Source organism: Molossus molossus, unplaced genomic scaffold, assembly GCF_014108415.1.
Source record: "Molossus molossus isolate mMolMol1 unplaced genomic scaffold, mMolMol1.p scaffold_m16_p_21, whole genome shotgun sequence".
NCBI classification, from domain to species: Eukaryota; Metazoa; Chordata; class Mammalia; order Chiroptera; family Molossidae; genus Molossus; species Molossus molossus.
The window spans coordinates 20787077-20799405 of NW_023425357.1; the positions used below are offsets into that span (position 1 = coordinate 20787077).

Here is a 12329-nt window from a genome sequence, read left to right on the forward strand (position 1 = left end):
CTCGGGGTGCTAGCCTTGGTCTGGGCGGATCTGGCCTGGAAGCTCCTGACAGTCCCAAGTAGAAGCCCAGAGATGCCCATCTCACTCCCAGACTCAAGGGCAAATGCTGACCCCTCCAAGGGGTACAACTGGGCACCTTCTGTCTCCGAGGGCCCCACTTGGGGCACTTGCAGCCCAAGGGAGGTGGCGGAAGCAGACGTCAGCATAGACCTTCCCTTTTGGAAGGAGAATTCCATCAGCTTCGAGGCATCGTCCCCGGATTTTGTTCAGAACTGGTGTTGGTCCCAGGGACACCCGTCTCAAGTGGCCACTCCCTCTCACGTTACCAAATAACACCTCTCTGCCGGGCGGCCGGCAGCTCGCGTGTGCCGAGGCACCGCTGAGATGAAGGGAGTGGTACGCTCCCTTCTGACCCCAAGGCCCGGCCCAGCGCGGCCTCAGCAGCGTGACCAGGAGGCAGAACAGCCAGACATCAAGGCCCCACGGAAAGAGACAGCACTGTGCCCTGAGCCCGGTGCTCCCACCCCAGCCAGGCCTCTCCGGGTGGCCCGGGACGGTGCGCAGTCTGCACGTGTGGCCTAGGGCAGCCCTACAGGGAGACACTACACCTGCCCAGCGGCACCCTCTGCTCAGCAACCCCTCACTCCCAGCTCCCACCCGTCAGGGCCCGGCCAGGTGGGCAGCAAGGAGTCGTGTGCAGGACACTGTCCTGATTCTCCAGATAGCCCAGTCAGCCACAGCTCACACCCTGGAACCAAGGACTGGGTCTAGATCCCAGCTCTGCCACCCACCAGTGGGACAAGCTCCTAGCCTCCTGGTCGGATGCATACGGCCAGGCGGCAGCTGCTAGGGGAGGACGGAGGGGCCCTGCTCCCCCAGCGGGGAGGCCTCCGAGGTTCTGGAACAAGCTGGGGCTGCCCACATCAGCGAGACCAGCCAGGGAGGCAGCTTTAAGACCACTGTGGGAGGGGTGCTGGCTGGGGACTGACCCAGTGGCCCCCGGGGACCAGTGGGCTGCCATCCACTCTGACAGCTGATGGAGGCAAATCCTGGGGGTCAGCTGGGGAGGGCTCGACACCCAGACACTCATTCAGGTTTGTGCAACTTCGGGAAACTGCCTTCGTCACCTCAGGCTGTTATCTGCCAGGACCTGGCCTGGCCTCCTGCTCCTGGGTCTGTACCCGGCAAAGCAGGGCTGGTGTCCACCCGAGTCACAGCCAGGGGCCCCGGTAACTACCCCGAGGCACACCAGCAGCTGAACGGTGGTGTCAGGGTGGAGGGGGCACACGGCGAGTCACACCAACCCCACCACACAGCACAGGGGTGGGATGCAGACAGCTGTACCTGCTGGGGGGGGGGGGGCGCCTCACTGTTTCCGGACCTGTGGGTTCACTCTGCAAACTCGTCCTGCTGGAGGCTTATGGTCTGTGTACTCTCCTGTAGGCATTTAGACTTTCATAAAAAGCCCATTTAAATTTTGAAAATAAATAAACACTAGGCAGGGATCCTCCTCGTTAAGAAAGGAATCTCTGTCCTGGCCAGTTTGGCTCAGCAGTTAGAGCATCGGCCCACGGACCAGAGAGACCCAGGTTCGGTTCCCGCTAAGGGCACGTACCTCGGTTGCAGTTTGTCCCTGGCCCCGGTTGGGGTTGTGTGGGTGGCAACCCCTCGATGTGTCTCTCTCACATCGATGTTTCTCTCTCTCTCTTCCTCCCTTTCTCCCTCCCGCTCTATCTGAAGATAAATGCAAAAATGTCCTCAGGTGAAGATTAAAAGAAAAAAAAGGAATTTCCACGGACATCTCTCCCAGTCTCCATCTTCTGGTGCGTGCCCTCTTTACTGAGATGTGACTCGCACATCACTGAACTCAACCCTATCAGGTTCGTGACTCAGTGTTTGTAGTACATTCACAACTGTGCAACCATTAGCACAATCAATTCTAGAACGTTCTCTTCACCCCAAAAAGAAACCCCATACCAGTTAACATTCTCTCCCCTCCCCCTGGCTCCTGGCAACTACCAACCTGCTGTCTGTCCTCACGGATTTACCTGCTCTGGACATTCCACGTAAACGGGACCACTCAGTACGCAGCCTTCTGGGTTTGGCTTTGCTCACACAGCAGGATGTTTTGATGGTTCACCCAACTGCAGCCTGTGTACAGGACTGCATCCCTTTTCGGGGCTGAATAATACTCCACTGGATAAAGGGACTCTATTTTGTTGATCCATCATCATCAGTAGATGGTTGAGTGTGTCACCTCGTGGCTACTTGTGAGTGGTGTTGATGTAACCACTGCTCACAGAGCTCATGTCACTCGGCCTCAGGTGCTTGGCTGCCCGGAGGACCTGCTGTGTGCCCAGCCTGCACCCTGGGCAGCCCTGTCTAAACACCGTCTATGAGTGGAGGGAGGGTGGACATTCGTGCTCCGGAGCCAAAACAATAAAGAAATAAAACACACACACCGAGAGGCCCCACCCATCAAGGCAGAGGCTACAGCTGCCCGGAGGCCACGTTGGGGTCAAAGGCCAGATGGGCTCTGGTCCTGCAGGAGTTGGGGAAGATGAGAGCAGACACTGTGAGCCCCATCCTGCACCAGCTTCTGGGCCTCACCTTCCAAACTGGAGCCCCTGCCAGCCCAGGGGGCGGTTGTGAACCGCCGGGGAGACAGGGCCACCGGGCCTCTGCCCGCTCTCTCTTCCCTGCACACTACCTACGTCATCCGTCTCTGGATTAGCCTCCTTTCAAAGAATGAGGGAGCTGGGGGGGCACCTGGGAGGCCATCCACAATTAGTGCTTAATCCCTTGGGGCCGGCTGTCAGCAGCCAGCCAGATCACTCCATCGATCCCCGACCACGCACCCGCCAATTAGCAAGCGGCCGCCCGACCCGCGTTCTCAAGGCGGCGCAGCAGCGGAAGGGCCGTGACCGCTGTAATTAACTGGAGGCATGCCGCGGAGTCATTGGACACATGTGGATTGGGGACGACAGGAGGCAGAGTGCTCAGTGTCACCTCTGTTGTCTGACTTCGAGGATTAGCACCCGAGGCCGCCTGGGCACATGTAATTAACAGCTGAGACCCCAAAGTTGCCGCGAGGGGAGGGGAGTGAGGACTGGAAATAAAGCTGCAATGCGGTAGCAGCCCTGTCAGCGTCCTAGACGGGCACGTCCCCAGCCACACACACAGTCATGAAGCGCCAACCACACGCTCTTGTCAAGGACCTCTTTGTCGCGACAGGACCACCCTTGCCGGGGACACTGTGGAGTGCAGAGGGCAAGCACGGGTCGCAGTCACACCAAACAGCCCTTGTCCACCCCGGGCCTCATCCTGCACTGAGTCAGGCCGCCTAGCTTGGGGGAGTGACACAGAGAACAGAGAGGAGGGTGGGGACCGTCGGAAGCATTTCCCTACAAAAGGACCCTTGGGACATCATCCTGAAGGGTATGCAGGGCTGCAGGGCGCAGCACTGCATGGACAGCTCGGTTGCAGCTGCTACGTCTGCAAGCGATCTAGAGACAGAGCAGCAGGGGTCCCCCTGCCCAGCTGAGCTTTGTCCCAGGACAGGCACTGACCTGAGACCCACAGCCAGGCGGGAGGGAGCCCAGATCCTGTGCTCTGCTCACCCGGCCCCTCCCCTCTCCCCTCTTCTGCCTCTGTTCTGTCCCAGGTCACCCCAAATTGGTCTCTGGGCCAACCTCACACAGTGAGAACTTTGTCAGGCCGCCGCGACCCTGGAGACACCAGGACTCGGGCTGGCATCGGCAGACCCTAAGGCAAGCCCTCGGACTGGTGTGGGCAGTGTTCCCAATGGGAGACAGTTTCCCACAAGCTCACATCTCTCCAGGCTGCTCCTCCTGCACCCCCATTTCCTACCAGGATGTGGGAACCCGGGCCTCGTGGACTCATGCCATTTGGACCTGGAACGTGGCCTGTTCAGTGCTCAGTCCCGCCCCTTCGTGTGGGAGTCCCAGAGGGGCTGTGGGACCCGAAGGATCCTCCCAGCCAGCAGGCGGCTATGGGTCCCCGAGGGAACAGGAACAGTGGACCCCGAATCAAAGTCCAATCTGTGCCTGGTGGGAGTGGACGCATGCGGGTCAGGGAGATGAAGCCCCATGGAAAGCCATGGCGGCGGGAACGAGGTGGGAAACCCTCTGGACGCACACAGGCCTGGCCCAGTGGCGACAGCCGGGCCTAGGGCACCGCACAGCTGCTGAAAGACCTCAGGGCCTCTCCACCTGCCTGCCAGCTAGAGCTTCTCCACAGGGTCAGGGTGACAGTGGGGTGGGGGTCGGAGCCCTGCCCCACTCCATGACCCCAGCATGCTCCTGCGCCTGATTTATTGTCACGTGACGGTCACCAAACCCACACCGGCAGGTTTTTATTAGCAAATGCACTCCCAGGGACCAAAGACTTTGAGCAGGACTGGGAAGGACAGCGGGCTCCCAAATCTGAGGGGCAATGCTGCTGTTAGAAGAAGCCAAGAGGGACGCACCAAGGAGCTGAGGGATGTGGGGGCGAGGAGGAAAAGAAGGGAGGCAGAGAGGGCTTTAGTGGGTGGCAGGGAAAGTCACTGTGGCATCATCATGGGCAGGGGCGGCCTCACAGTAGTGCCCCGCTCAGGTCAATTCCCCTGTGCCCACCCCACCTTCCCTCCCATCTCACCGGTGCTCAACTCCCAGGCATGCCGGCTGCCCCTTCCCAGGGCCTCCCCTGCCCACCGGCCCCCACAACCCTAGCCCGGCAGACAGAAGAGACGGGAGAGGCGCATAGGCGCCCCTGCCCGAGCGCACATCTGTGCGGAGACAGACTGGGCTGCCGACACCCACAGGGAGAAGCCGCCTCGCCAAGCCTGCCAGCCGCACGGCTGACACACACAAGCGGCGAGAGTGCCAAGCGGAATCTTTCCTCCCCTTGTTTGTTCTGCTCCGTCTTTGAAAGAGGCAGGTTTCACGTGGCAGCAGAACAGGAGCGCCCACCCGCAGGCAGTCGCCCGTCCGAGCTCAGACAGCGGGAGGGATGCTCCCAGGCTCTCGGAGACTCAGGGATGGGATCCTGGTTCCAGGAGGCTCCAGGGGCTTGTCGGTAACCAGACCCGCCTGCAAAGCCAGTGACAAGAGGAGGCAGGCAGCCAACAGTCGCCGGGGAAGGAAGCTGGCTGGGACTCAGTGTTCGGGGCCCTGGACCTGACGAGAGCTAGAAATTCAAGCCCAGCTGCCACCATCTCCACCCTTGTCGGCCTCCCTGTGTCCGATTCAAAGCTGGGGCCGCATGGTCGGTTCCCTCACAGGCAACAAAAACGGGGCCTGGTGCCTGGCTCTGTGCAGATGCCGGCTTGGTGAGCCGCTCGGCTGCCCCACAGGGCTCAGGGTGGCAGCGCCACACATCCAACCCGCTCTGCTGGGAGGGCCGGACAAGGGCTTTAAATGGGCCCACGCGGCTTCACAGCCCACCCTCGCTCCCTCCACCTAGTCTAGCACGCTGGCTACCAAGAAGGCCCCTGGGCCAAGCTGCCTGGGGAGACGCCGCCCTGCACAGCCCAGCCGCCGGGCACCCTCCATGGGTCGAGGAACCGCATGGACGACCATCAGCCTCTGAAGGGACATGCAGATGCCAGAGTGGATCCCAGTATCCCCGGCGGTGGGGGTTGCACAGGCCCCAGGTGTCTTTTTTTTTTTTAACCTCACCTGAGGACATTTTTCTATTTTCTGTTCAGGCAGAGAAAGAGGAACACAGAGAGAGAGAGAAACATCGACGTGAAAGGGACACATTGCGTGGCTGCAACCCGCATGACCAACCAGGGCCCGGGACAAACTGCAACCGAGGTATGTGCCCTTAGCGGGAACCGAACCCGGGTCTCCCTGGACCGTAGGCCAACGCTCTAACTGCTGAGCCAAAGGGCCAGGGCAGCCCCAGGTGTCTTGAGCATCTTCCCCCAGGGGCTGAGAACACAGCTGCGGGCTCTCTGCAGCCCCGCCTCTCAGCACGCGGAGCCCCGCCTCCCAGCACTCGGAGCCCCGCCTCCCAGCAGGCGCAGCCCCGCCTCCCAGCACGCGGAGCCCCGCCTCCCAGCAGCGCGGGCGGGAGGCCCCACGGAGGGAGGCTGGTGCCCAGCGCAGACGAGCAGATTGCCACACAGCTTGTCAGAGCCGCCGCCTGGCAGCAGCCCCTGCCGTCAGCTCGGGCCAGCAGCGGGGATGCAGGCAACCAGACTCGTCCTCTGTGGGGGTACAGAGGGAAAGGGCCAGGCTCCGGAGGCCCCTAGGGCGGGGTGGCAGCTGTCGGACCCCCACCAGGGCCAGGCAGGTACTGAGCATGCACGCACTGTCTCACACCCGCACTCAGCTGTTCAACAAGCACCCTCAAACCCACAGGATGATTTGGGGTCACCCGACCTGCCCTGCAAGCCCTGCAGGAGGCTGGGAGGCTCGAGGAGTCACAACCTGACAGCACTTCTTGAGACTCTTAGGCTGGGACTCGTTCCAAGGTCCACACCGGGCGTCAGACATCTATGGCGGGGGAGGGGCGACGGTCTCTGTCCACAGAGGGCGGGGAGGCCAGGCCAGCCTGGAACTGGTCTAGCAACGTCCAAGGCCCAGGGCGGAAGAAGGACAAGTAGCCCGGGGGACATCAATCTGGTGGCCAGGGTAATGAGGAACTGGCTGCAGCAGCTGACAGCAGATGCCTGGAGCACTCGCTGCCTGCGTGACACCTCAGTTCAAGGTGGCCTGTCACCGACAGAGGGTCCCAGGGGTGCACTGAGGTCAGATCAAAGCCTGCAGCCCGAGGCTCCTTCCAGAATGTGTGGTGTGGGCTTGGTCACCCCTTGGGCCCCCGTTCTCCCGAGGAGTCAAGACAAGGGGCTTGCTGATGGAGAGAGGCCGCCCTGGGCCCGGACGTACCCCACGCCACCAGCGGCAATGGCCAGTGCCAGCCCACACGGCCAGGTTCTCTCCCACCCAAAGTCAGGCCCAGCTCGGCCAGCCCAAGACCCAGTGCGCAGCAGCCAGTGTCCAGGAGCGCCCCCACCCATGGACGCGCCCTCCCAGCAGGGGTCCTCAGGTTCCTGGCTGGCCTCTGGAGGAGGGGAGTTGAGGGGGGCAGAGAAGACGGTGGTGGTATTAGAGGTGGGGGGGAGGGTGGCAGTGGTCAGGACAGAGGAGGACATGGCATTGGCGGCCGTCCTTCAGGGCACATGGCTGCCGTACCTGAAGCCAGTGTGTTCTTACTGAGTCACTGCAACCTGTGAGGTAGAGATGTCACCCTCATCGAGAGAAAAGACAGAAGCTCACAGGGGGTCACACAGCCAGGACGCAGCGGAGTCTGAGAATGCCCGAGCGATCGGCCCAAGGAGCACCCGCCCCGGGGTGGGTGAAGGGCCAAGCGGTCCAGGTGCAGCAGGCATCCGGCCCCCAGGGACGGACGCCGGCCACACTGGCCACCGGGGACTGATCGGGCTGGTTTTGCTGCAATGAAAGGAATGCACCTCTGGGAGCCTCGGGAAAGATAAAACTTCCCACCGAGGCCGACTCGCGCAGCCTTTCTGGGAGCAGAGCAGCCGGCAGGGCAGAGGCTGACTGCCTCTGAACCGAAGTCTTCAACAGCACCCTCGGGATCCATGAAGAAAGACATTATTAGCCGGAGAAGCAGAGGGGACAGCTTAGTCCATGGCTCAAAATAAGATGACACTTCTCCAGGGGAGGAGGGGTGTGGAGGTGGAGTGGAGAGGGTCAGAGGGGAGCCGGATGCCCGCCAGGCCAGGCCCTAAGGCCGCTTGTGGCTGCCCAAGCCACAGCAATGCAGCTTTCCAGGGGGCCCATGGGGGGGGGGGGGGGGCTGCAGCCTCCCCTCTCCACCACCAACCTGTGCAGGTCTGGAAGCTGCTCTGGCCCAGGTGGGACCTCTGCCCGAGAGGATGGGCTGCTGGGATTAAACTATGGGGCCCTAGGCAACCTCAATCCATACATGTTGAGAAGCCAGCACCTCCGGGGTATGAGAGCCCTTCATCCCACCTTCCAGGGGGCCCCCTTCAGGGACAAGGGGTCTGGCCCTGGTGGGAGAAAGAGCAGCCATAGCATCCTGGGATGCAAGTCCTCAGAGTTGCCAACCTGCCCCTCATGATCTGGGAAGCGTGAAGCTCAGGCTTGTCCACCAGCGAAGCGAACAGAGAGCAGGGCCCAGGGCTGCGCTGAGCACCGCGGGGAGACCAGGACGCAGACGTGCTCAGCACAGGTCCCTGCCATGCAGAAGGAGGGGAGCCCGACAGGTCTGCCTCCTCGCACGCCGGGAGCGGGCATGTGGGGCCCTCCAGCCACAGGGCGGTTCAGTCATGGGGACGAATGAAGTCCGGCGTCGCTGCACCACGGAGGGACCTGAACGGCGGTCACACAGGCTGTGTGACCCCACAGAGGGAAAACATCTAGTACTGCACACCCGTGGCTGCAGGGCAGGGGGGACAGGGTCGGGAGTAACTGCTACGGGTCCAGGGTTTTCTTTTAGGGATGATGAGAACATTCTGGAATCAGTGGTGATGGTTCCACAACTCTGCACACACTCCAGATCGCTGAACTGTACTCCTTTTAACGGGCGAATTTTATGGCACGTGAATTACTTATTTTATTTTTAATCCTCACCTGAGGATGTTTTTCTATTTATCTTCAGATAGAGTGGGAGGGAGAGAAAAGGAGAAAGAGATAAACATTGACGTGAGAGAGATACATCGACTGGTTGTGACTCCAACCAAGGTTGGGGTCGAACTGCAACCGAGGTACATGCCCTTGACTGGACTCGGACCTGCAACTCATTGGTCCACGGGCCGACGCTCTAACTGCTGAGCCAAGCCAGCCAGGGCTATGGCACATGAATTATGTTTTTAAAAATTAACAGGTCTATCCCTCTCCCCCATTGCCAAGCCTACCAAGAGTCCCCCTGTGGTTGTCTGGTTAGAGAGGAGAAACAGAGCAGGGAGCTGGGGCACGCTGCCCCTTGTATCTCCCCCACACCCTCCAGTGGGGGCTGGGGGCAAAGGGGGCTCCTTCCCTGCTGAGATCGCCCGCCCGCTCAGGTGTGTGCCCCGCTCTCCAAGTGTACCTGGAATGCCTGAAGCAGCAGCAGCAAGGAGCACAGGGCACATCCTCACCAGCTGTGTGACCCTAGCTGACGACCTGAGCCCTCTGAGCCTCAGCTTCTCCGGCTGTGCCTGAGGCGGGCTGCCAGCCAATTCTACAGGCGAAGATGGCAAGGTCAGAGCCGGGGTGATTCAGTGAGAAAAATGGGGACCAGGCATGGGGTGTGACCCAGAGAATGTACCAGAGGCTCATTACGCATCTCATTTCTTCAAATCAAGGCCCCAAATGGGGCTGATCGCCAATGGACCTCATCACCATGGCTTCAAACTCTCATGTTTTGCTCGTGGCCACCACCACCAGATACAAGGTGACAAGGCCCAGACTCACAAAGATTCTCAAACACTTGAGAATCAGGGTCCAATTACTGCTCCATGGCCCATGAACATCGAGCCCCCCCCAAACCTCAGCTTTCTCAGCAGAACGAGGGGGCTGACCTCGGTGAGCCGGCAGCAGACACCACGCTTTGCCAGGGTGAGGGCTCAGGCCAGGGTGGCTCAGCCCTCGACTCCCTCTCCTGACATTTCCCAGGGCGTCACACAAACACCCTGGTTGCAGCCGCAGAGCCTGACCCCGCCAGCAGCACACTCTGTTCCCAGCCGCGAGGCCAGCCGCCTCTGGCACACTGGCTGCCTGCTGGCCCGTCACGCGAGCCAGACGCCGGGCCAGCCTGGGGCAGGGAGAGGAGACGAGGGCCACGGAGGCAGCCCTGCTGCGTGCTCTCAGCCCACACGTGGGCCGGCACCTGCAGGCCTCTCCACCACCTGCCTCGGCAAGGAGGGGCCGGCACGTGCCCTCTCGTCGTCAGATCTCCGCAGACGCGGCGTCACTCTAGGACTCGAGCCCAGCGGGCCGGGAGTGGACACAGCTGCCTGATGAAGCCCTGATGCTGGGGGGACTCGGCATCCCCCCACATGCTGCTTGGGAAGCCCTGCCAGCCCCGTCTCTGCCTTCTGGAATGCTCTTCGAGAGGACAGCCAAAGCGGGGAGCTGCTGGGCAAATTCTGCCCCAGGGGCTTCTCGTGAGCTCTGAGGAGACCCCGAGCCTCAACTCCAGCTCAGGCTCCCACCGAGCGCGGCTCACCAGGGCACTCTGCAGCTGCCTGGGCTGCCTGCCTCCTCTGCGCACCTGCTCCTCCGCTGGATGGTGCACCGTGGCCCGAGGCGGCCGGACTCCTGCCGCCTGCTGTTCCGAAGTGGCCACGGAGTCCCCAGGTAGGTGTGGAGGGGGCGGGGGGTCCATGCAGGGACGTGGAAGGTCAGCTGGCAGCCACACTGCCCAAGTGGACAGAGCAGCCCACAGCAGATGGACACGAAACCAGGCCCAGTGGTCCTCCCTCTCGGGCCAGTGACACCCTGCCCATCAGTGCTAAGCTCATTCCCCTCACTTTCTCCTCCGTCCAAAACCAAAGCAGCAGAAAGGGCCTGGGAAGAGGCGAAATTCCAGAGATCAGAAGAACCCAGGCACACCCGTCAGGGCGAACGTCTGCTCCGCTGGGCCGAGGCTGCGGAGCCCTTAGAAGCCGACGCAGCTCCTTCCGGCACGCGCGGTTCCTGGGTGCTCCCGAGGGCCCTGGGGCCCCGATGTCAAGTCTGAGATCTTTGGGGCGAGGCAGATGGCAGGCAGAGGCACCCGGAGTACCCACTCCCTAGAGGTAAGCCCAGAGGTGTCTAAGAGGCCTGCGCCAGAATGCGCATGGGCCGGGTCTTCTGGCAGAAAACCACCGCCGTCCTGACTCGAAGAACCAGCCGCCCTTGACCAGCACGACCACAGGCAGCCGGACGGCAGGAACGAGAGACCGAAGCCCAATCTGAAGCCCAATGTCGCACAGCGTGTCACCGACACCAACCTCTGTCCACGCCACCAAGCACTTCCTGCTTCAAGGAGTTAGGCAGTGGGGGGCTGAGCTGCCCCAGGAACCCCTTCCGGGACCGTTCGAGTTTCCAGAGGCTGTTCCCTGTCCCGTCTGAAGGGGGTATCAGAGCCTGGAGCCACATGACTCTCTGGGAAATGGGCTCCCCAGGAACAGGGTGTTCCCTCTGCAGCCACTCGGGGCTCCGGTGGCCCAGCTGTCCACCCTCCTCAGTCGGGTGCACATCCCCACTGCGGACGCCCCCACGACGGCTCCCGGGGCCAAGAAAGGACAGAGGCGGGGTCAGAGTGAAAGCAGAAGCCAAGCAGGGGTGCCCATGGCTGGCCGGGCAGGAGTACGGGAGGGGCTGCGGCTCACTGCGCTGCTCCCACCAGACAGAACCAGCACGAGAAAACCAAGAGTCGCCTGGAGCCCCAGCTCTTGCTCACGGGGACCAGCTGCTTCCCCGGCCACCCTCGCCCCTCAGGTGGAGGTCTGGCTGCGGGCTGGCGGGGGCTCCTCTCCCTCCCTCGGCCGTGCGCCTCTTACCTCTGGGTTCCTCCGCCTGTTTGGCGAGCTTGCGCAGCGCAGCGGCAAAGCTGGAGGACGGCGCGGCCTGGGCCGACAGCGCACTGCTGGTGGCGGGGCTGCCGCTGGGCACCAGGGCGCCATTGAGCGGCGAGGGGGTGAGGGGGTTGACGGTGGCGGTGGTCCTGGTCGCGGTGGAAAGCATTCCTAGTGAAGGGGACTTGGGCTCATGGCTCATGCCTGAAACAGGAAGAGAAGAACCAGAGGTCACCCAGAGAGCAGGAGGCCAGCACCAGAGCGGGGTCCGGGGCTCAGGGGTCTGGCCAGCAGGTGGCATGCAGGGGGCAGGAGCAGCCTGGGTGGCCCCAGAGGACAGGCAGGCAAAGCAGACAGAGCCAGCGCTGCAGAGAGAATGGGCAGGAACCCAGAGTCCAGCCAGTGCCCCCGAGGGTCCAGGGGCACCCCCACCCTCTTGAATCTGTAATTACAGAACAAGGTATGCCCAGGGCCCCAGTGATTCTAGAGGCTCAATGCCTTGGCCCGCACAATCCTACAGCCTCTCCAGGGCCACTGGGCAGGCCTGGGAGACCCTGGCAGCGTCAAACACCATCCCCTACCAGGCCTGAGGATGGAGATGAGCTGGGGTGGGGCCAGCATCCTCGCAATAAAGAGAAGAATGCCAGCAAAACTAGCCACGATAAAGACAAGCAGACCAGCAGCTCACGGTTAACACATTTCTGCTAGGCCTCCGGCACATTCAGAAGTGGACGCGGAGGCTCAGACAGTGCAGACCCGGTGTCTGACCCAGGCAGGCGGCCGGGAGCCCTTT

The 12329-nt window shown here is 61.9% G+C and overlaps 1 protein-coding gene across 3 annotated transcripts in view; it reads right to left on the bottom strand.

Annotated features, from left to right (window-relative positions):
• GSE1 (Gse1 coiled-coil protein) overlaps positions 1 to 12329 on the bottom strand; it is a 426886-nt gene that overhangs the window by 24161 nt on the left and 390396 nt on the right. For 2 of the 3 annotated variants that reach the window (XM_036275499.1, XM_036275500.1), the window contains one exon: positions 11522 to 11740. The exons of the other annotated variant lie outside the window; for it this stretch is intronic. In XM_036275499.1, the coding sequence (XP_036131392.1) occupies positions 11522 to 11740 (219 nt within the window). The remainder of the gene's footprint in view (positions 1 to 11521; positions 11741 to 12329) is intronic. 3 annotated transcript variants of the gene reach the window in all.